Raw genomic sequence first — 25,437 nt, forward strand, 5'->3', positions numbered from 1 at the left:
TAAAACCAATGCATGCTACTGTGAATAATAAAACATACCTTGACTAATACTCAGGAGACAAATTTTAAGACTTAATTTCTTTCACATTTCTGTGTTTCTTGGACAGATTCAACAACATTTCTTGCTTCCCACAGTCAATCCTCTTTTTGGTGGCACCAGCAGTGCCACCATTATCCTCCTAATCTCTTCTGCCATCACCTATTCCTCCTCCTGCTTCTCTCCCTCTTAGTCCAATTCTTAATGTATCCAATCTGCCTTTTGTACACAGAATATTATGTTTGTAGATGGAGCTGGTAGCTGTGAAAAGAATGGTTATCCAGTCTTGTTTCCGTCTCTTTCACCACTGTGTGTGTGTGTATCCAAGGGCACCTGAGGCCTAAATCAACCCCTCTGCACCCTAATTGTGCCAATCCCAATGCCTATGATTACTTGCTTGCTTCTGGTTCCTATTACATGAGCCTAAAACTGTATTTCACGCATGGAGGAGACAGGAGATAACAGTTTTTCTGAACTGATTGAGAGGTCTATAACAAACCTGGTTTCACATTTTGATAATGAAGAAACTATTCAAGATTCAAGTTTTAGAACAGGGTATACATTGTCACAAAGAGACTAGGTAGTATCCAACTAAGTTATACTCAGAGTTAGACCCATTGAAATCAATGGACATATAAGAGTCAAGATCTACACTGTGGCTTAGTACAAGTGTGAAGAACCTTGGACCTCCAGGTGTTGCTAAACTACAGCTCCCATCATCCTGGGCCATTGGTCATGCTTGCTGGGGCTGATGTGAATTATAATTCAGCATCGTTTGGAGGGCTAGAGGTTCAGCACTCCTGACTTAATCAGATACAACCTAGTGTTTCTTTTCTAAGGTTTTTAGGCTTCTTGAAACCACTGGGCAGAAAGTACTTCTTAATGTTATTCTTGTGTGACAAATTCCATCCTTTCTCAATCATCTCCTAAAGTATTTTTCACATTGATGCTGCTTTGCTCTTAGAAACAAAACACATTAACGCTTTGGGGGAGGGGGGTGAAATAAAAACTTTTCTAAAACTGTACACTGTTCTGAAAGCAAAATAAATCCCTGGAAAATAACATCTCCCCTGTGAAATCTCAAAAGTGACACTAACAATTTCAAGAGCACAAGGTCAAATAGAACCTTTGTTTTCGTGACAGTGGTGGTGAAATTGAAGTATTTGTTTTCATGATACAACTAGTTGACTGTTCAGCTATAGTAAATGCCTTTCCTTAACTATATAGAGAATTCTCTATAGCCTAGCATATATAGAACAGAAAAGAAACCCAAAACTGTGCGAGGAACTTCAAAGAAAGCTTCAAAGTCATCTCTGTGCTCTCTAGTTATAGGTCTAGACTGCGTAGACCTCCACATCTTACAAAGCCTTTCATTGTTCCTTTGTAGCAGCAGTTCAAACTTCTTATAGTCCTTTCCCATTTATGAAGGCCTCTCTGGCAGAGCAAACAATAATTTATTTTCATTTCAAGATTGTATGGCAATGCTGGTTCCAGTTTAGAAACATTTAGACACCTTAGTTCAGGATGACCATGTTCCCTCTCTCAGACTGGCATCACTGGGCACCTGGTGAAGCCCACATCATGAGGAAGCCCTTTGCTGACCTCTGGAGGCTCCCAGGGGAAGAATTGTGCTTTCTCCCACGCCTATGTGCCAGTTGTAATGAATAATAGGGAACTTCCTGGCATCTAAACCAGGTGCCTCCCTGGAGTATGGTGGGGTTAGTGAGTTGTTTAGCACAGTGAAAGTATAAGAAGCCTAGGCAGGCTATGTAATCTCCATTCATCCAACTGATGAGCAGAAATTAAAGATGGCAGTGAGATTGGCATGAGATTGGGTACTTAAATGAGAAGAAGGGGAAAGTCTTTGCAAGTCTCCTCCCTCTTCCTTCCTCAGCTTCCACTCTAAAGCAAAGTTAGAGTTGTGTTTGGTTTGCCATGTGACAGAGAAGGTAGAACAAGAGGAGGTTTTATTTTCCAAGGAAAGGCAGAGCACTGTCAAGCAAAGGCAACTAACTACAAATGCTTGGCAAAAACACTCTCAGAAACAGCCTTCACTTCCTCCAAGGGCTGCTTTGCAAGTCTCCCTACATTCCTCTTTTAAACCCACATTGGGTTTAAAGGGGGATCACAGGAAGTTCTTCAAAGCAGGTGAAGCAATCTTGACACCTGGATGGCCCCGCCTACCTGTCAATCATGTGATATTGATGTCATGTGGTTGACAAGAGAGTGCCCCCCATCTGTCAACTTTATCCTGAGAGGCTGGCCCTGAGAACCATCCTGGCCCCTGAACCAAAATGTTTCCCCACCCCTGCTTTGCCAAATTTACTTTACCAAAAGGGATGGAAGAAAAATTGTGCAAATGGCATGTTCATGGGACCAGAATGCAATTGTTTGAAAAGATTTTTAAAGGTAAATAGCAGGTTCAGGGCATCTGATCCAGATCAGAAACCTGGCATAGGAAGGTATTGAGGGGGTAGAGGTAAGAAGCCTTAACTCCTTGTCCTCTTCTGTTATTCTAATCTAATTTGTTGGGTTCCACTCTTATTACCTGCACTTGAAGAAAAGCTTCCATTTATGCCACAATATATGAAATCAAAGAGCATACTCCTTTGCTTTCTCCAAAAACCTTGACACTTCAAGACTGCCCCTGAATTGATGGTGTTAATTAGATTATAATCTCTCATCCTAAACAAGTTCTTGTCAGATAATAAATTTAAATGCTAATGGAGTTGATGCATGTGTGCTTACTATCTTTAAAAAGACATTTGGTAGGTGGTGAAATATTAGATACAATTTAGTCCTGTCACCTCATCTCAGCCACAATCAGAACTTTAGGGATGGAATTAGACTCTTAATATTATTATTCATGTTTGCTCACTTGCGGCCATTTAGAAACAGTCTATCTTCCCATTAGGAAGTTGTAACTGTTTTGTTGTCATTGGGCTGACTATGAACAATTTGTCAGTTTCGTGAGAGCCACTGATATATATTTTTTTTACAATTTGTGGGCAAAAGCTGAAATCATTAGATGGGGTAGAGAAGAAAGCCAATTGCAGTTTCAGGTACTTACTCCTAAGGGTTTTATTTTGCTTTGTTTAATTGCAGCTGGGGATTTATTAACTATGGCATGTTTACGGTGTAGTGCTATGGATGTTTTCTCAGAAATTGTTCCACTTGACTAAGTGTTGCATCTTTAGTAGCTTTAGATGCGTGACAAACTGACATTCACCTTTTGGGTGGAAACTACTTCAACAGCTGTAAGAAGCTATTTCACTGAGATATAAAGCCATCCTTGTAATTTAAATATTTTCTTATTTATTTTTCTTGACTCCCCCCCCCCCAATATTTTAAAGATGGTTTCAGTTTACCACAACATGGGAACAGAGAGTCATCAGCAATATAAATACAAAGTGATTTATATACAAAGTGAAGGGGAATGTTAAGTCTTCAACAGATTTACAGCAAGACTTGCCAGGTACTAGATATTACAACTTAATGAAAACCGCCATTTCATATTAATGGCATTTAAATGAGATGCCTCTTTCAGCAGCATCAAAACAGAAAGGTTTGATGAGCTCCTGATTATGTGGTAGTTTAGGCTTAAGGCTTCATGCACTGTTTCAGAATGATTTCCCCCCTCTCATCCTTTTTTATTCTATTATTTTTATTTTTTACCTTTTGATGAATTGTCTGTCCTCCATGTGCAATCTCCTGATAAGTGGTGTTTTTCAGTAAATGTCACTGAAAACAAGTGAAGCGAAGGTTAAAAATTATGAAGATGTGAATTTACAGATAATTAATTTTTATCTGCATAGGGCTGCACAAAGAATGACAAGGCTAATTAAAAGAAATTGGCACTAATTTTAATATGGAAATACACGAAGCTTAGGAGTGGAGGGGTTTGTGATTCCCTCCTGGCAGATGTGCAAGCATTTATTTTACCTGCACAGCTTTCCGGCTGTGGAAGGGTCTGTTTTATATGTGTGCTTTGCAAATGGTTCAGTTTTTAACCTGAAATTACATTAAAATGGCTATTTTACATAATGAAGTCTAAGTGTATCTTCTAACATTTAAAATGTGATGGAGGTTAAATAACTTGAGACTTTCAAAAGCAATCATCTTTCCTTCAAAATTTCTTTCTAAAAAGAAAAAGTTGTATACTTCAAAAAAAAAGTTTATACCTTAAAACTTAAAACTTGGAAAATTTGTTGTATTAGTCCTCTGTTCTGGGGGAGAGGTAAGGGAGGGGGAACCAATTGTTAATGTTACATTAACATTATATTATGTTTACATCCTGTTGTTGTTTAAACCACTTAAAACTTATATGGCAGTCATAGAGGTGGCATCATTGTCAGTGGTGAGGATCATCAGGAACTGATGCTCACATATGTGAGGCATTTGGGGGCAGTAATGCAGGAAGCGACAAGACAAAGAGGGAGGGCAAGTAGACCTGGCAGGACTGCTATACACATGCAGCCCCCCAGGGTGCCAGCCTGCTGGTTGCATACGGAGTCTGCTTTACTATTCTGTTCTGTGCAGAGAACATACTGACTAGGCAGCCTACAGAAGTACTGAACCTCTCTACATTGGGGGAGGGGGGCAACATAGCATTTCCTTCCCCTGCCCCCCTCCTGATCATATAGGGTTTTAAAAACTTTTAAGTCACATTATCCCATCCCAGAAATTGATTTGGTGCTGGATCCTGATTGGGTATTCCCCAGGTCAGCTATTGCGGAGTAAAGGGGGCTATGCACAGCCCTAGAAACTAACAAACTATATTACCCACTTATAAATCTCAGTATGTAAATAGACCTCCTTTCTCCCACATACTGCTGCTCTTTCAGCCGAAATGATAGCTCTCCAGCATTTATCCATATAAGGACTCTGTACAATTTCCAGTATTGATTAAGCCCCTGTAGGTACCACTGATGATTGCTGCAATGGAATTCCTCTGCAAAATCTTTTCTGTGACAGATTTAGGCTTGCTAAAAAGTTGACATCAAATTCCCCCTTTTTTGCAAAAAATCAAACTTATTAAAAAATCAGGAGAAGAGGAAATTATTGTCTTTAATTATTTTGATCTAGTGATATGCATTCATATACGTTCATCATTAAATGTCATTTTTCACCATATGGAGATTCTGAAATGACATTTAGATCAGGTAGTTTACGATGCCTTATCAACATGCTTCACTTCTAAAAGATTTCTCATCTTTGTCACAGTGCTGCCACTTGTGGAGATGATCATAATTCTACTTGCCAAGCTATCCTGTTAGACTGCAAACTGATTGTTCATCAAAGGTTCAGGAAAGATGCTGCTTCACTGTATTATTGTCACAACATGAAGTGCTTGGTGTATGTTGGGGGTACAATTAACCACCCCCAAATCTGACCAATGTTGGCTTTGCCTGAAGTAAGCGCTAAACACAAATGTATGGATCACACCAAAAGAAATTGCCACATTGGAACTATAAAACAGAAAACACAGAAATAGGGGAAAGCATGAATGCAGATTTCCATGTCATTACTAGCAGATACAAATAGATTAGCAGAAATATACATTTTTCCAACCAACTGATATCCCACTTGTTCCAGTTTGATACAAAGGGAGAAAATCACATGTGCATTGTCTTCTACCATGAACTAAACAGATCCGAGTGAAGAATTTTATAGGTTTCCTTCCAGCCACCAAGGGCAGACCGGGGCTCTGAAAGGGAGCACCAGGAACCTAGCAAGGATCTATAAATTAAAGGCTGCAGTTCTGTAAAGGAGATAGAAGATACAATCTATACTGCTGAGCACCAGGAAAGGTATTACCCTCAGTTTATACCAAGCCTAACCTAGAGATTTTAAACTGCTTGCCAAAGCTAGGAACTGAATCAGCAGTTCCAAGAAAGTACATTGTAGCTTATTAGAAAGAGCTGTAACTATGAAATAAAATAATGTGCAGTTATTTTTTATTGTAAATGCCTCTTGCAGTGGCCTCTGAGTGGGATCTTGACTGCATCAGTCAGGGAGGGGAATATGACCCTTCTCTCCCCCCCCCCCCCAGATCCCTCTGGAAATCCCCACAAATTGCCATTTGTATTGGGAGGGAAACTCCCATTGGTGTGAATGGAAATATCCTTCCTGATACAAATAACAGATTTGGCAGGGGACAAGTGATTGATTTTTGCTGGGACCATTTCAAGAGAAAGGGGGGTCAATCCTTCCTCCCCATGCAACATAATTCTAATGCCACGGTAGCTATTTAAAATGTATAAACATCAACATAAGAAGAGCTCTGCTAGATCAAGCCAATGACTCATCTAGCCCCACTTTGGGGGTTGGACTTGATAGCTTTTGTGGTCCCTTCCAACTCTACAATTATTTGATCCTGTGATTCTGGTCCAGCACCCTATTTTCACTGTGCTGGCCAGCCAGATGCATATGCAAACCCACAAGCAGGAGCTGCGTGTAATAGTGTTCTGCACAATGGGGAGGCCTCAACTGGCATTCAGAGGCATTGTAAACCATGATGGCTGTGTTTTCCTTCTACTGTCAGAGGCACCATGCCTCTGAATGCCCATTAATTGCTTTTACATAATGGACGTCACATGTAATTTGGCTCTAGTAATTTCTCTCTGTGTGATGTGGATAAGTTCAAAGGAATGGCATGTTTATTATCCTGTAGGATCATGGTGCTGCCTGTGGATCAAAGGCCCTAAGCATTTGGAGTGTGATGGGGAAGAAAAAGAGGATTTGAGGGTAAAGCTCGTCCGGTTTCAAGAGAGCAATATGCCATGCTTCATAAGCTTTAGTAGTAGCCTGTCAAGTAAATTATTTTGCATCCTCCTCAGAATTCCCCATTTACTTCCATCTTCAGAAAAGCCCATGTATGGCACTGCTATACCATGCACAGTGCTTGTGAAGGGCAGGAAGAATGTCAGGCAGGGGCAGATGTGTTTTCACCACTTTGCATGCCAGGGTAAGGTAACCTGGGAAGTGCTGCCCACTGAGCCAAGCCAAACATTGCAACAAGAAATGGACGGTAAGGGTTGTCTAAGGCAAAACAAATGAAGTTGCCATGGCTGTCATAGGCTTCTCAATGCCTGCCTTAGCTGCTACAACCTAAGCATGGGTGATGCAAAATCTCTTTCTTTTCTCATTTATTTATAGGCTTGTGTGTAGGCATTTGAACTCCTAATCATTAGCATAAATAATTAAAGTAAATCAGTTTCTTATAACCTACTTTATAATGTCAATGGCATTTCATGAGGTGAATTCTGAGCAAAGAGCTTGTCTGCATGCCTGCATTATTTATTGTTAGCTGAGGAGTTAGCCTGCTGTCAGTTACAATGACAAGGGCATTACTGGGTATGGAAGTTTCTTTACAATTCAGCATTTGATCCATATACTAGGGTTCTCTCCCTCACTATTAAGCGCATAGGCTATAGTATTATTAGCATCCAAAATAAGTTATAGCTTCTTGGCAACTACATCTCACTGAGAGGGGCATACAAGAGGTGGAAGTGTACCAGGTCCCATGTCATCAGGAACCCAGACGCTTAGCTTTAATTTTTTTTTAAAAAAAAGCTCTTCAGAAAGTTATAAAACAAATTCTGGAGACTACTCCAAAGGCTTTGGCACTTCACAGACAGCCCCACTGCTAGGGAGTCTTAATCACTTCATCACTGCTGCTAGGCAATCAGAAGAAGGAATGTTAACCACCCCCTCCTGAGACTTGGGAGCGGGCCCTCCCAGAGGTGCAGAGAAATCAAGAGAACTTGGGTGCAGGAAGATACTGAGCTATATTTGTTTAAACTCCTCATGTTCACATTAATTCATTCACTCCCCAAATGGGATGCTTTTACGGAATAAAATACCATTGGGCAGCTTCGGTAGGTTTTCCAAATTGGTGGGCATTGCTGCCTCAAATGGGAGTTTATTGCATAGTTTATCTATGTGCTATGTGGTATATATTTATATCTTGCTTTTCCCGCCAAGAACACAAGGTTGTATACATGTTTCTCCTCACTCTGCTTTTATATTTGCAACTAGATAAACTGGGGGTGCAGGTGGCGCTGAGCCTTGGGCTTGCCGATCAAAAGGTTGGCGGTTCGAATCCCCACAATGGGGTGAGCTCCTGTTGCTCGGTCCCAGCCCCTGCCAACCTAGCAGTTCAAAAGCACATCAAAGTGCAAGTAGATTAATAGATACCACTCTGTCTGGAATGTAAACGGTGTTTCCGTGTGCTGCTCTGGTGTTGGTGTTCCATTGTGCCAGAAGCGGCTTAGTCATGCTGGCCACATGAGCCAGAAAAACTGTCTGTGGACGAACGCTGGATCCCTCAGCCTATAAAGTGAGATGAGTGCCGCAACCCCAGAGTCGTTTGCGACTGGACTTGACTGTCAGGGGTACCTTTAATTTTTTTAACTGGGCTTAGTTAATATATGTACATAAGCAGTAGAAAAAGATAGAGGGGGTGGTGCAGTGTTAGCAGGATGGAGAGGGTCCCAATCCACATACAGTGTACTGGGCCCAGGGAATTCTCTTGGCATCTATGTCCTTGAATAACGGTTCTGCACCTAAACATAGCAATAGCATTTTAGACAGAGATCAATAGGAATACTTTTTTTAAAAAAAAAAAGAAATAAAAAGAAAAGGTAACATTGACTGACAGCAGCATCATGATTCCTTTTGTAGTAGTGCAGCCTGTGCTTGTTTGTTAGTGCAAAAATGATCTGATGTTAATTAACATACTTTCTTATGTTGAAACTTTTTGGACACAATCAAGCCAATGTTAAGCACTTCTAAATGTCATCAATTTCTCTTGCTTAGATCTCTCATACCGCTACCAATGCTGAAGTGCTTAACATTGTCTGGAATGTATCTTTCTGTTTGCAGTGATACAAATACACACACACACACACACACACACACACACAAAAACTTGTTTACTTTTAAAATGTTCATTTTAAAAAACAATGTAGCACATAGTAGTTTTTTAAATGGCAAAAGGATGTGGGATCATCTTTAAGGATGGTCCTGGTTGTGGGCAGGCCCCCAGGCCGGTTCCTCCCTTCCCTGGCATGGGCGGAATAATGCTGTTATGCCAGGGTGGCACTATGATCACCCCGGCTTCTTGGCCAATCACTTTTGTGTGGGGTGATCATGGGGGGATATAAAAGTGGCAGCGTGACGCGTGGCAGGCACCTGATTCACGCTGCCGAACATCCGCCCACCCACCCTTTATTTTTGAGGTCCTCTGGCCTTGCTTTGGACTTTGGTTGGTCGCCTGTCTTGGGAATTTTTCCATTTGGCAGATTGGCACTGGCCACTTGGTTTTCGCCTACCTCTTAGCAATCATCACAACTTTGTAAGGTTTGGCGGTTAGGCATTGACTCATTGATTTGTGGGGGAAGGGAGGTCAGCCATTGCCTGCCCCTCCATTGGCCAAGGGTATTCTGTTAAAGGAATCCAGGGCCTGGATCCTGTCCGAAGTTCGCTTGAGGGGCTAGGGCCATGCCAGGCCTCTGGGGACACCAAGGAGAGCTACAGGCGGGTTCCCCTGATGTGGCTTCCTCTTTGGGTGGTTTACGCTTACTGACTTCCTGCAAAGGGGACAGGAGTCCAATATAGTCCTTTGCCAATGCCTAAGCCAATACAGCTCACATTTCTGTAATCAATAAAGTTGTGGCCTAAAATTTCCCCAATAAGCTTAAACCAAAATTCTGTGTCAGTGTGAATTTTATTCTAACAAGGGGCTGGTTTGGGGGCCTTGCCACGCAAGTCAGCGAATGACTGATTTTTCACTGGTAGGACTTGGAATTATATCTCCAGTTCACAGGAAACTCACAAATCTTGACAGCTGCAACAGACTCCTTATGCACCAGAGGCCCTTGAAGCTGCTGCAGTTGAGATCCGTCTTATACACTGCATTATTCATACAAATGCAGATATCTGGGAGACTACCATAAATGTGCAAAAAGCAGCTTAATGCCATATATAAACAGGGCCAAACTGGAAAGCCTAGTGAATAATTTTTTACTGCACAGTTGTTACTCGGCAAAATGCAATGTTACAAAGTGTGTAAAAACACAAAGTGGTGTAACAACACCAACAGCGTATTGTATTTAGTAGCTCCATTCAGTGTTCTTATTTGGTTAACCAAAAAGGTTTTAATTAGTTTCAGCAGTAAATACTGCAAAGAACATGAAACCCACTGCACCAGCCATTTTTGTGGGCACAGGTTTTGTTTTGTTCTGTTTCCCCTATGCAGGTCGTTGGAGACAGTGGGGGGGTGCAAGAATTGCCTAGGGGCTCCATGCCCATAGCAGTGGGTACTTTGAAGGCCACATGGAGCCTTTGATAACTGCCCCAATGAATGTCATGAACACATTCAAACCAATGAAGACAAGTGACTAGATTTTTAATTCTTTATTAGTGAAGCACTCGGCTACATCAGCTCCTAACATTCAAATGATAGACAACACTTCCTGCTAACTATCTGTCCAAGGAACCTATGACTGCAGACGTGTCCCCCATCTCAGACAGTTGGAGCAACAGTGTAGCCCTGCCACCCTGCCTTCTTAAACCCCCTTGTCTGACATGGTGCTCTTAAGCACCCAACAGCTCCAGCTGCTCCCACCACTTCAAGCCCCTCCTGGAGCAAGGAGACAGCAGAGGACTCCAAATACTCTTTCTGGGAGCACCACAGGCTCTCCAAACCCAGAGACCTCCTGAAGCTCTTCTCCTGCCTCCTCCTCCACTACCTCTAGCTGCCTGGTCTCTTCCTGCTGACTCCCCACTTCCAACACCAGCAGCAGTTGTTTCATGGGCAGCACAGAACCCCACAAATCACTGGTCCCTTGCCCTGAATCATTCTCCCCACCTGCCTCCGTTGCCCACAAATTCCCCCACTCCTTTGGGCTCCTGTCCATCCCTGACATTCAAAGCTTCTAGAACACCTGCTTCTCTTTGAACCACTTTGTGGAAGCCGCAGTTGGTTTGGGAGGACGTCTTTGTCAAAAGCGGGTGAATGCTGCTACTGTTCTGTTTTAGATTCCTGCTAAATACTACATTTAAGGGGAAATCATGAATGATCTTTAATAAAAGATATCAAATCCTCCAGTAAAATTTAAATCTAACATTGTTGTGATAGGAAGTTGAAGTCTGCTAAGTTATAACATATGTGCTCCAAAGTGGCACCTCTAAATAAGCACTTCGCTGTTTATCTTCCTGTCATATTATATGACAAGTATATAATGCCAAACTCAGAAACCTGCTATTTAAAATGGTTTGGTTTCCTCACATTCCATTTCTGAAATTTATGACTCATTTTCCATACATGCTTTGAATCACACCAAGCTATTCTTGAAGGGGTACGTGTGTGCGCATAAAACCCATGGGTTTTAAATCTTTTTTAACGCAGTTCCTTTATGTGGCTGTACTGCTGCATTTTGACAGTAGCCTATATGTATTGCAACAGTGGGATTATAGTTAAAATGACTTCAGATTTAAAGCCTCTTTTTTTAATCTCTCCAATGTACCACCTGTTAAAGTAGAATGGGAGAAGTTTAGCCATAAATCAATCACATGCATAAAGAAAAGTCCTATCTGTCTGTAGGTGGCTCATGCCCCAGGCTATTTTTAATGTAGATTTAAGAACTGATGAAATATGTACAAGCAAATGATGGTGATGATCTGTATTCATACAGTTTTTTAAAGGTTGTCACTCTCAATGAAATCTGTTCTCATCTGTGCCGCCGTTCAGTGCAGTATTAAAACTGTTGTGGATACATTGAAGTTGGTTGAAAACTAGAAAATGGCATCAGTCTCTTTGATAAAATTGGAAGATTAGCCAATTTCTTACAGTCTAAAATACCTGCAGTCTGTTGTTGTTGTTTAGTCGTTTAGTCGTGTCTGACTCTTCGTGACCCCATGGACCAGAGAACGCCAGGCACCTCTGTCCTCCACTGCCTCCCGCAGTTTGGTCAAACTCATGCTGGTAACCTCGAAAACACTATCCAACCATCTCGTCCTCTGCCGTCCCCTTCTCCTTGTGCCCTCCATCTTTCCCAACATCAGGGTCTTCTCCAGGGAGTCTTCTCTTCTCATGAGGTGGCCAAAGTACTGGAGTCTCAGCTTCACAATCTGTCCTTCCAGTGAGCACTCAGGGTTGATTTCCTTCAGTATGGAGAGGTTTGATCTTCTTGCAGTCCATGGGACTCTCAAGAGTCTCCTCCAGCACCATAATTCAAAAGCATCAATTCTTCGGCGATCAGCCTTCTTTATGGTCCAGCTCTCACTTCCATACATCACTACTGGGAAAACCATAGCTTTAACTATACGAACCTTTGTTGGCAAGGTGATGTCTCTACTTCTCAAGATGCTGTCTAGGCCTGTCATTGCCCTTCTCCCAAGAAGCAGGCATCTTTTAATTTCGTGGCTGCTGTCACCATCTGCAGTGATCATTGAGCCCAAGAAAGTAAAATCTCTCACTACCTCCATTTCTTCCCCTTCTATTTGCCAGGAGGTGATGGGACCAGTGGCCATGATCTTCGTTTTTTTGATGTTGAGCTTCAGACCATATTTTGCGCTCTCCTCTTTCACCCTCATTAAAAGGTTCTTTAATTCCTCCTCACTTTCTGCCATCAAGGTTGTGTCATCTGCATATCTGAGGTTGTTGATATTTCTTCCGGCAATCTTAATTCCGGCTAGGGATTCATCCAGCCCAGCCTTTCGCATGATGAATTCTGCATATAAGTTAAATAAGCAGGGAGACAAAATGCAGCCTTGTCGTACTCCTTTCCCAATTTTGAACCAATCAGTTGTTCCATATCCAGTTCTAACTGTAGCTTCTTGTCCCACATAGAGATTTCTCAGGAGACAGATGAGGTGATCTGGCACTCCCATTTCTTTAAGAACTTGCCATAGTTTGCCGTGGTCGACACAGTCAAAGGCTTTTGCATAGTCAATGAAGCAGAAGTAGATGTCTTTCTGGAACTCTCTAGCTTTCTCCATAATCCAGCGCATGTTTGCAATTTGGTCTCTGGTTCCTCTGCCTCTTCTAAATCCAGCTTGCACTTCTGGGAGTTCTCGGTCCACATACTGCTTGAGCCTTCCTTGTAGAATTTTAAGCATAACCTTGCTAGCGTGTGAAATGAGTGCAATTGTGCGGTAGTTGGAGCATTCTTTGGCACTGCCCTTCTTTGGGATTGGGATGTAGACTGATCTTCTCCAATCTTCTGGCCACTGCTGAGTTTTCCAAACTTGCTGGCATATTGAGTGTAGCACCTTGACAGCATCATCTTTTAAAATTTTAAATAGTTCAGCTGGAATACCATCACTTCCACTGGCCTTGTTATTTGCAGTGCTTTCTAAGGCCCATTTGACTTCACTTTCCAGGATGTCTGGCTCAAGGTCAGCAACCACACTACCTGGGGTATACGAGACATCCATTTCTTTCTGGTATAATTCCTCTGTGTATTCTTGCCACCTCTTCTTGATGTCTTCTGCTTCTGTTAGGTCCTTTCCACTTTTGTCCTTTATTATGGAAATCTTTGTATGAAATGTTCCTTTCATATCTCCAATTTTCTTGAACAGATCTCTGGTTCTTCCCATTCTATTGCTTTCCTCTATTTCTTTGCATTGCTCGTTTAAGAAGGTCTTCTTGTCTCTCCTTGCTATTCTTTGGAAATCTGCATTCAATTTCCTGTATCTTTCACCATCTCCCTCGCATTTTGCTTGCCTTCTCTCCTCCGCTATTTGTAAGGCCTCATTGGACAGCCACTTTGCTTTCTTGCATTTCCTTTTCATTGGGATGGTTTTCGTTGCTGCCTCCTGTATAATGTTACGAGCCTCCATCCATAGTTCTTCAGGCATTCTGTCCACCAAATCTAAATCCTTAAACCTGTTCCTCACTTCCACTGTGTATTCATAAGGGATTTGACTTAGATTGTATCTTACCGGCCCAGTGGTTTTTCCTACTTTCTTCAGTTTAAGCTTGAATTTTGCTATAAGAAGCTGATGATCTGAGCCACAGTCAGCTCCAGGTCTTGTTTTTGCTGACTGTATAGAGCTTCTCCATCTTTGGCTGCAGAGAATATAATCAATCTGATTTCGATGCTGCCCATCTGGTGATGTCCATGTGTAGAGTCGTCTCTTGTGTTGTTGGAAAAGCGTGTTTGTGATGACCAGCTTGTTCTCTTGACAGAACTCTATTAGCCTTTGCCCTGCTTCGTTTTGATCTCCAAGGCCAAACTTGCCAGTTGTTCCTTTTATCTCTTGACTCCCTACTTTAGCATTCCAATCCCCTATAATGAGAAGAACATCCTTCTTTGGTGTCACTTCTATAAGGTCTTGTAAGTCTTCATAGAATTGGTCAATTTCAGTTTCTTTAGCACAAGTAGTTGGTGCATAAACTTGGATTACTGTGATGTTAAAAGGTCTGCCTTGGATTCGTATCGAGATCATTCTATCATTTTTGAGATTGCATCCCAGTACAGCTTTCGCCACTCTTTTGTTGACTATGAGGGCCACTCCATTTCTTTTACGGGTTTCTTGCCCACAGTAATAGATATGATGGTCATCCGAACTGAATTCACCCATTCCCGTCCGTTTTAGTTCACTGATGCCCAGGATGTCAATATTTATTCTTGCCATCTCATTTTTGACCACCTCCAACTTACCCAGGTTCATGGTTCTTACATTCCAGGTTCCTATGCAATATTTTTCTTTACAGCATTGGACTTTCCTTTCACTTCCAGGCATATCCGCAACTGAGCGTCCTTTCGGCTTTTGCCCAGCCGCTTCATCAGTTCTGGATCTACTTGTACTTGCCCTCCGCTCTTCCCCAGTAGCATGTTGGACGCCTTCCAACCTGAGGGGCTCATCTTCCAGCGTCATATCTTTTATATGCCTGTTGTCTTTGTCCATGGAGTTTTCTTGGCAGGGATACTGGAGTGGCTTGCCGGTTCCTCCTCTAGGTGGATCACGTTTGGTCAAAACTCTCCACTATGACCTGTTCATTTTGGGTGCCCTGCTCGGCATAGTTCATAGCTTCTCTGAGTTCTTCAAGCCCCTTCGCCACGGCAAGGCAGTGATCCATGAAGGGGACCTGCAGTCTAAAAATGGGTAAAACTTTCAAAAGGGAGGACAATGAAGTACGTAATGCCAGAGTTGTGGTACTAATCAGTTTTCTCAAATCAAATGGAAACCAATAGCCATGAAATTGCAGAAACTTCCCAGGAATGTGAAACCCATCAGAGCACTGGGGTGGAGGAGTAGATGGCATACCTTTGCACTCTCAGGTGATATAAGCAAGATCTGTGTCCTTATTCCAAACTTCAGATGCATCAAACACAGATCTTGCTAGTAGTGTCTCTCCTTCGAGAACTGATGTTGGGGCAAAAGACTTGCTATGTGAGAGTATTGAACTGCCTCCTCCGATACTCAATTTGCATGATTGTATATAAACTTGAACACTCCAGGAACACCTTAAGTCTCTTTACCAAAGTGAACAAAACCCAGATAAGTGGTGACTGCATATCCAATTGTGAACCAATAGAAAATTTCCTGTTAGTTTCAATTGTTTAAAAGTATTGCAAAATGATATGCTTGTGCAACTGTATGCCATCTGTCTACCACTAGGGCATTATTTTATAGGGATTCGATACACAAGTTAACCTTAGTTACTATTAAGTAGAACCCACTTTGTAAATATTCTGTTATAATGTGTTTAACTTTCATTCCAGGCACGTGTGAACCCAATCAATGTCACGCCAACTATACAAGCTATAGATCAGGACCGAAACATCCAGCCTCCTTCAGATCGGCCAGGGATCCTCTATTCCATCTTAGTTGGTTGGTATTTGATTACCTCACTATCTTTTACAATCAAACACTGTATTATCAGCAGGCAGGCAAAGATTAAGTGGGGCGCAGAAACCTAATAACAGATTCATGCTGTGTCTGATGTGATAGCTGCTATTGTTCTAGGCAAGTGTTTTACTGTGCGGTTTCTTCTTGTGGTTGTTTATTCCAAATTGGATTGCTGCTGTTTGAAGATTTAGCTTTCTTTTGGAAGGGTTTTGTTTTTGCCTCAGAATAATGAAGCAATTACATTAGATGAATCCAATGAAATGCTTGTCCATATACATAGATTTTGCTGCTAGACTATGTTGGGCTGATAAAAGAAAAATAAGAGGCGTAACAACAACAAAAACCCCTTATGTTAGATTCTTTGGTTGCCATGATTTTATTTTTTGGGGGGCATAGGAAAAGTAGCTCATGAATAGTTCATAGGGTTACGGGAGTGATAGTAGCTCAGCCATAAAGCTCATACTCAGAAGTTCTAAGTTCTCTTCCTGGAATTTCCAGTGAAAAGGGCTGGTTAGAGATGATGGAAAAGACTTCAACTTGAGCCCCTGTAGAGCTGAGGTCAGTCACAGTAGGCAATATTGGGCTAGATCAGACATGGGAACCTGTCACCCTTCAAATGCTGTGGGACTCCAACTACCATCAGCCACAGCCAGTATGAGCAGTGTTTAGGACTTATGGGGTTTACAGCTCAAAAGCATCTGGAGAGCCACACATTCCCCAGCCCTGGGCTAGATGGACAAATAGCCTATGTCCTTGTGTTCCTCAATTCCTCGTCCTCCATTTTAATCTTTTCCCCGTTACTGTGGATAGCCAGTTATTGCTGTTTCTTCATCGGTGCACTGCTGGAGGTACCACAATTTCAGTGGGTGGCGCTGTGGGTTAAAGCACAGAGCCTAGGGCTTGCCGATCAGAAGGTTGGCGGTTCAAATCCCCTCGACAGTGTGAGCTCCCGTTGCTCAGTCCCTGCTCCTGCAAACCAATCAGTTCGAAAGCACATCAAGGTGCAAGTAGATAAATAGGTCCTCAGATGTTCCATTGCAATGGAATAATTAAAGAAGCATCAGCATTTGCACTGATGCAAATTTAGCTGCTCAAGGGCATAGGTTGGTCATTCACAAGACCACCTGCAGCATTGAGCATCATGTCATGTGTGGATGTGATGTTGCCCCAAAGACTTGATGCAGTAAGGAGAGATGGGAGGGCCAAGTTAAAGAATGCTGCTTCAGCTTCTGTGGCAGAAGCCTCTGCAGCAGTGTAAAACTGGGCGGTCGGGTAAGTTTGAAACAAAGATAAACTACTAAATTGCATAGAGCTTATTCATGCTTGAACTGTCCAGTAACTGGGACATAGTGATTAACCTGAGGTATAATAGGATTCTGGTATGTGTGTAGGAGCTGAGACTATCACATATAAAGATATTCCATTTGGAATTAAAGGTGGGTCATTTAATTATAGCAAAGCAAGGATTCTAAAGCAGGGTGGAATAATTTGAATGAAGGCGGTTTAAATGAATAATAGAAATCAAGACTTAAATAACCGGGTTGGCGGTGGGGAACTGATTTGAATAATTGATTTAAATCAGGTTTTCCATGTTATACACTGTCTGTTTTCTGAACAAACTGTCTATTTTCGGGACAAACATGAGTACTAATTAGTTCCAATTAAAGCATATTGGTTTGCAATTAAATAAAGGCTTTATGATACTGAGGAGTGTGAGATATTTATCATGCTATCCTATGTCTTTTGTACTATCTTTTGAGTGTATATGTGTTTGTGTGTGAGAGAGAGCCTTTGTGCACACGCACATAATTGCAAGATGTCTTTTGGATGCTCTCTGTTCACATCAAAGAACATTAAGCAAGACCAATTGCCTGATGTGCCAATCATCCTAGACTGGACATAAGCTATTTGATTGGAAGAGTCATGAATCTTCATAATTTGGAAACTGAGCAGTTTACAGTGATCAGGTAGTTAGAGGGCGTAAAGCAGGGAAGATGAACCAGTGGACCTCCAGCTATTGCTCCCAACAATGGCTGTATTTGCTGGGACTCATGGAAGCTAGAGTCCCAAAACCTCTGGAGGGTGACAGGTCCCCCAAGTGTGGAATAAATATTACTCAGGTGGGTTCAGTAGTTACTCCTAATGAGGTACAGGACGGAGTATCCTGGAACTTAAGGCCTATGGTGTTTTTGGAGTTCCTTGCTTCCGGTAGGAAACCCATACTGATAAATACAAAAATACCGTATTTATTCCATCTCATTTATAATCCTCGATCTCAAAAAATGATATATATTTCCCCAGTGAACATGCAGGAACAAAACCAGTCTACAGTGGTACATACGCTTCAGGTTACAGACTCCGCTAACTCAGAAATATTGCTTCAGGTTAAGAACTTTGCTTCAGGATGAGAACAGAAATTGTGCTCTGGCAGTGCGGCAGCAGCAGTAGGAGGCCCTATTAGCTAAAGTAGTGCTTCAGGTTAAGAACGGACCTCCGGAATGAATTAAGTACTTAACCTGAGGTACCACTGTATTTGCTGTGTTTCATTTAAAAAAATAATCACAGATTCAGTTTTTGAAACTAAGTTTGTATTAAATTCAGATTTCAGTTTAAATAAGCTTTTTTATATAAAAATGAGACTGTATCATGAATTTTTAAAGAATCCAATTTAAATTTTAAAAATCAAATTTGAAAGTCACCCTTTTCTTACCCTGTCCTAAAAACTCTTGCTGTAGAGATTTTTGCTTTTGCTTTGACTTTTCTTCTTTTTCCTGTCTGTAAGATTGGATGCTACCATCTACAACATAAAAAACAGTACACCGAGACACATCAATACAGTTCACCCAAATATTTAATTCTTATTGGTCGTATTGTCCAAAGTTTTCAAAACAGGGTTTCCAAAATTATGCAGTAAAACTAGTATTATTAGGCAATCAGCTATATTAAGGCTGGATTCCTATGCAGGGTCTCTGCTGATGGGGCTTGATAGCTGAATCTCTTCCCCTAGGGTTGAATCCTATTCAAAAGCAGCAGCAACAGATTTCCACTTCTGCAGCACCCCCTCTGTTTCCTCTTCCCCACCCCTCCAAATCTTCCCCAAAGGGTTCCCCCAACTCAACAGGGAGCTATAGGGGAAAGGAGAGGAAGGGAAATCTCCATCCTGCTACTGCAAGTCTCTCGTGCTGATGGAACAGGTGTGTTGGATACTGCCTATACCTACTAAAGAGCCAGTGGGAATCATGGTCATGATCCTTTGTTGCCCTCATAGAACCAGTCCATTCTAGTGCAAGTCGAAAGGCAGCAGAAGTAGTAAAGAAGTGGAAGTAATAAACATGGTATGTTATGTTGTGAAAGTTAACTGAATGAAGGTAACCAAGGGTAATCAAGCACCATTTCACTGGTGACTTGGAAGAAATGTTTTATTAGGTTTAATTTCCTCACCAGGTTGTGTGTCTGGTGAGGTAGGTTTCATATCTACCTGGCTGAATGTATCAGGGTGCTTTGTTAAATACTGTATACAAAAATGGCTGCTCCTCTCAACATCTAGCCAACCTGGGTACTTCGGGATGTTGTTGGACTCTAATTTCCATCAGCCTGACCTAGCATGGCCAATGGTGAGGAATGATGAGAGATGTAGTCCAACATTATCAGTAGGGTACCTACTATATTGGCATTGCCTGAGCTAGCACTTGGTTTTGCAACTTTCAAGAACTGGTCAAGTGTTGATTCCTGTAACAGGGACTCATTGTGAGCTTAGGAGAAGCCCAGAAATCCCAGTTTGAGGAATACTTTGGTTGTGAAAGTCTTTGGAAAGACATGGTTGTCTTGAATTGTTCAGAGGCCATGTCCCAATACTCCGGCCTCCAACTGAATATAATGCCAGCCAGTAACTGTTTGCCATCTCCCACAGTGTGCTCTCTTCCAAAGTAAAAGAAAAAATGAATGCTGGTTTTTTTTAAAAAAAATGTTGTTCTGTCAATGTGCTACAAACCATAAGCCTTCCAAGATTTGCTAGTAGGTGCTATGTCGTAATCCCAAACTACTGTTTTTCATAGAGAGTTCTGTTTTTATCAGCTGAAGTGGCATTTCTGCAGCACTTCCTTTTATCAGAGCATTCCAATAGGTGTCTGAGCCCTAGGAGATGATCATTTAAAATGTGGAGAAGATTACAACCCCTCTTATCCTTATTGAGCAATTTACGTAATTGCACGCCTAAGCGATTCAAGTACATTTTTGTGATCTCTTTCATCTTCCTTGCCGCATATCCAGTTGCCCTGTAAAAACTAACTTTCTTTCTTTCCTTCCTTCTTTCCTTCTTTCTTTCCTTCTTTCCTCATACATTTCTGCTTATTAGTTAAGCCCCTGTTGCTGTTCGGATGTCTCATATCCTGATTGCTATAATATCATAGTCTGTCATATTTTGCTAAGAATAACAAGAAAATGGAGATGAGCAGACAGTTCATTATGCCACAGCTGCATTTGTAGAGCAGGAACATTTCGGGCTTCTCAGTCCATTTGATGTACTAATTATGGTTGGCTTGGTGCGTGTTCGCATTTCATCTAGCGTACGGCTGGTTCAGAAACTGGAAAATCCCCCGTGCAGAGAAGCCCCATGGAAGAAATAGCATTTGTGCCCAGCTGTGTCCATTGTTACAACTGCCACTTCTCCAGAGCAATTTGCATGGGTGCAGCGGCAAACGTTTCCGGCCATCACTCTTTTCTGTGTTGTCATTGGGAAATGGCACCAGTTGAGTTTGTGGTGTGTGTGTGTGTGTGTGTGTTTAAAGGATTTTTTAACATGAATAAATTATGGATGGAGCATGACAAAGCATTAAAGAAGATAAGGAAAAACAATTGTTTGTGGTGGAGGGGGAGAAGTATCAATTTTTCAAAAATATCAATAACAGGTTCAAATAATTGTGATTAACAACAACAACAACAACAACAATAATAATAATAATAATAATAATAATAATTATTATTATTATTATTATTATTATTAATACCCTGGCTTTTCCAATGACAAGGCAGCTTGCAGATTACAAAATTAGAACAGCTAAAGTATAGGGCAAAAACAATGATTGAAACACATTTAAATATTGATAGAATTAAAAGTGTAGAGATAAATCTATGAAAACCATACGAATAATTAAAATAAAAACAGCACGGCACCAGCCCTTTCATTAAAAGCAGTCCATTCCCCAAAGGCTGTTGGAACAAGAAAGTCTTCTCCTGCTGGTGGAAAGACAACAAGGGGAGTCTAACATCTCTAGGGATGTTAGCTAGGGATGATGGGAGTTGTAGTCCCATAACATCTGGAGGGCTGAATTTGCCTATGCCTGCTTTAACCACTACTCCACACTGGCTACAACTACTAGCAGGCATCTTTTCCTTATGAAAAGAAAGATGCTCTCTTTGGGGCCCAACTCTTGACTGACAGACTCAGGCTTGGACACAGGGACTGGGTTCATATTCAGCATCTCCACAGCTTACATGTTCTTCCCGATATAGCTGGTTCTTTCCCACTGTTTCAGAGTCCTTGGCTGCTCTCAGAGCGGAAAAATGGAAGAGTGGGCAAAACCAAGCAAAGGGAGGTTGCATGAATAGAACTCCCAGTTCGCTCCTCTAACTCTGTATGCAATCTATTATTTGTTTCTGATTTAAATCTGTCTATCTCTCTTTCTGTCTGTAAATACTGGTGGAAATACTGGTACTCATAGACTGTTTAATTCCAGCAATTTGATTACATCGTACAGCTTCATCATTTATAAACTAATGTTTTCTAATGATCAATCCCTTCTCTGTGCCATAACTTAACATTGCCAAGGTGACAAGCTAGATTGAAACTGTAGGGGGATATAGATTGAGCATTTTTCAAAACACAATTCTATAGTGAATAGTCAGCAATTAAATTAACCTTTATTTTAATTTTAAACTGTTAGACTTATCCATACAAAATTGAATAATTCAATCCCACCTTATCTAAGAAGTTAACTGTACTCAGAAATAGCCAGTACTTATGAAGGACTATTTCGGATGCTATTTCCTTTCCATACTTGTATCCTTAGAACTGCTCTGCATAACAGATTTTCTAGCATTGCAACAGTCAGCCTTATTCTTGTCTGAATTTTAGCCACCAGACATACGGAACAATTGACTTACTGCTTTCGAGTATGCAATAGAATACAGCTGCTCTATTCCCTTTTCCATTTATTTAATTTCTACAATAGCTTGATAGTTTCCATTCACAGAAAGGCATGGCTTTCATTCTGACAAAGACAATCAGGACTCGTTTTAGCATACAATGTGAATTTCTCTAGGCTCTTTTCAAGGTTAGTCATCTCCACTGTCGGCAGTTCTGCAGAAAGAGAGAGGGGTATGGGGAGGGAGAGAGAGAAGATTGAGTGGCAAATCTCCTATGGGATGAGAATTTCCTAACAGAGCCCACACTTCCTGTAAGCTTTGGTGGATACTGTAGTGTTTTCCAGATGAAAACACACAATTTACAATAACATCCATTTATTTCGCTTCTCATTATAGTAGCACTAACGAAGGCCAGCATTACCAATCATTGTATTATTCATACTTTCAGCATATACATCCATGCACCCCTCACTCCATTCTGTGCTAGCTTTGCATTCAGCTACAACCATGAGTTATTGGTTTATTAACATACCGCATCATGCACTTTTTCATAGGCTTTCGTTCGCTATGTGCATAGTAAGAAGCACAATTCCAAAAGAAGTTTAAATGTACTGATGCTGCACAGAGACACTTTTCTGCCTGTTTTTTCCCACATGTTCAGACCAGAGCCCACAATAGGTCTTGAATGTGTGATGTGAGGGTTTCAGGCAAGGAGTTAACCTCTGACTACTACTCAGCTTTCACCCAAGAAATAAATTGCAGAGAAATCAGCTATACCAGCCAAGGAATCCATTTTACAATTATAAGACCTTGTAATTATAGGCCAACAGTGCTTCTATTCACTGTTCCCTATAAGAGCTTCTACATAAGGCCTGCTGCAGCTCTGAACTACTAGGAGACCTGCTCTGCTCTTCCTGACTACAGAATCAAGAGCTGGAACTGATGCTGTAGGTACATCATGTCAGAAGCACTGCTTTAGTATTCTTCCTTCTGGGGAGATCTAAAAGTCCATCTGGATAGAGCCTGTGCCTCTTCTAGGGGTGTTGTGAAGGAACAGAATGTATGTCTAGCTGAATTCAGGAGGGCTATTTGGTGTCCCTAAAACTAAGTGCACCCAAAAGCATTTATCAGAATGGTGTTTCACTTACCAACCCTAGGAAATGCTTTGCAGTTTGATGCAGCCTGCAATACGTTTCATTACCGATCAAATCTCAGCAATCTATACTATCATTTTGCAACTAGAAAAGAAGATCCTCTTTCTGAAACGGAATCACTCTGTATGGAAGACCCTAAAGACAGCGATGAAGATAACTCACTCTTTCCCCCTCTCTTATTTTTGTGTGCAATGGATAGAGACATTCATCTGCTCTGTGCATGGGTGAGCTCTATACACAGATCTCCAGCACAGCAAGGGGTATAATTGTTAAAACGCCTAAGTGCGGATGCGCTGGGAGAGATGGGGTACGCTGCTGTAAAGTAATCCTTCTAAGAAATTGTTCTAGAAAATTGTTTCCTGCAGGAAAGAAGTAAGATTGTGTGAAAGTTCTCTCTCTTGTTACATTGCAAATAGATGTCATCTTTATTCTTGTTTTCATTCAGAGTTGTTATTCCATCCCTCCCCTTGAACAAAAAAAGTATGTATGAATGAAGTAATAACATTTTTCTGCACTTTTCTTGTGTGCAATTTTACAGCTTTTGGAAATGCCATACATATTCTATGTTGTAAGGAGTAAGAATGTTTCAGGAACATTGGGAGGAATTACAGGGGGGAGGACTGTAGTGCAGTAAAGGAGCACATGTTTTGCATGCAGAAGTTCCCCAGATCAAGGCCCAGAATCTCCAAGTAGGACTGGGAAAGACTGCTGAAACCCTTGAAAGCCACTGCCAGTTGCTGTAGACCTTACAAGTTGATGTGGAACAATGGCTTGATTCCATATAATGGAGCTTCCGATGGCTTGATATAAAAGCTGCTGATCAAGTGTTCTCCACTTCAAATATTAGCATGCTGGCATTTCTACTCATCTCTTTTATGAAAAAATAAAGTCTCTTGAGGCACCCCAAACCTATTAAACATGGTGATCAAGGTCAAAAAGAAAGAAGGGTTTCTTATACGCAGCTCTATCGAATATTCACACTATGGTATTTCTTTTGTTTTTTGTTTTTAATTATTTCTTTATTGATTATTTGAGTTAATATATATTTAAAATAAAGTTGTGATTTTCCATGCTGATCCTTCTTCTCAATTATCTATTCAAACCTCGCTGTCTTTTTGCAGGGACTCCTGAGGATTATTCACAGTATTTCAGTATGAATGCGACAACTGCTGTACTCAGCCTCCTAAAGCCAATAAACAGGGATTTGCACCAGAAATTTGATTTGGTTATTAAGGTAATTTCAACTGAACTCTCATTTCCATGTGTTTGTACATTACTAAGTAGCAGTGTCCATGGAGAATGTGAGGATTCCTTATACAAAAAAGGGAACAGTCAACTTATAAGCAAAGATTCTTCTAGCAGTAAGGTGTAAGTTAAATTCAATGCCATGTTAGAAGTAACTGATCTATATCATTGTAATTGCTTTGACAATAATGTTGCATGGGAGAAAACACACTGAACTTGGCATCCAGCAAACATTTGCTGGCATTTAGTTTCAGTTCATTACATTCAGTGAACCTTCTGTCCCAAATCGGTCTTCTCCATTATGATGTTTTGGATTAAAATTCTCATGATTCTTGACCATTAGCTATGCTGGCTGGGACTGGAGTTGCAGTCCAAAATATTTGGATGGCACCAGGTTATGGAAGGCTGCCCAATGTTTATGCATGTTAACTCAGAAGCAAGTCCCTCTGAGATCAATTTTACTTGTAGCCCAAGTAAATATGTACAGGATTACCAAAATCAAAATGAACTTTTGCTGGGTTGTGCCTGAAATATTTGTTACAAAATGTAATTTTTACAACCACCTTTATATATTGCAATAAATTTTACTGACCATAATTCAATACAAAGTTAGGCATTATTAAGCCATTCAAAGGACTTCCCCACACCTAACGTTAGTCTCTTGTGGCTACCATGTTTTGATTTTCTGTCTTGTGTTTTTCGGAGAAAATACAAACCCCAAGCTTTGTCTGAGACATGCCTGAATATATTTTTTCTTTGACATTTATAGATTTGATTTCATGTGGAGGACTGTGTGGGATTTTAAAACTCAATATTTTAAGTAACAAGCTAGAAGTGAAAATTGCTTCATTCATTCCGTAGAGAGGCTTAGCTTGCAATTCTGTATATTCTTAGTTGGGAGTTAGTTACGCTGAATTCAATAAGACTTATTCTGAGTCGACATACATATGATTGCAGCTTCAGGCAGCCATTTCCCCCAGTAGATAGCACTTTT

General features: G+C 41.1%; 1 protein-coding gene across 25 annotated transcripts in view; it reads left to right on the plus strand.

Moving 5' to 3' along the window:
• The window catches only part of PCDH15 (protocadherin related 15), a 649,118-nt gene that overhangs the window by 438,151 nt on the left and 185,530 nt on the right, over positions 1 to 25,437 (plus strand). For all 25 annotated transcript variants that reach the window (XR_014564822.1, XM_083740648.1, XM_083740659.1 and 22 more), the window contains 2 exons: positions 15,774 to 15,882; positions 24,320 to 24,432. Coding sequence is in view for 24 of the 25 variants with exons in the window: in XM_083740648.1 (XP_083596774.1) it covers positions 15,774 to 15,882; positions 24,320 to 24,432 (222 nt within the window). In the remaining variant the exon portion in view is untranslated. The remainder of the gene's footprint in view (positions 1 to 15,773; positions 15,883 to 24,319; positions 24,433 to 25,437) is intronic.

This window comes from Podarcis gaigeae (assembly GCF_964106915.1).
Source record: "Podarcis gaigeae genome assembly, chromosome: 5".
Taxonomy (NCBI): Eukaryota; Metazoa; Chordata; class Lepidosauria; order Squamata; family Lacertidae; genus Podarcis; species Podarcis gaigeae.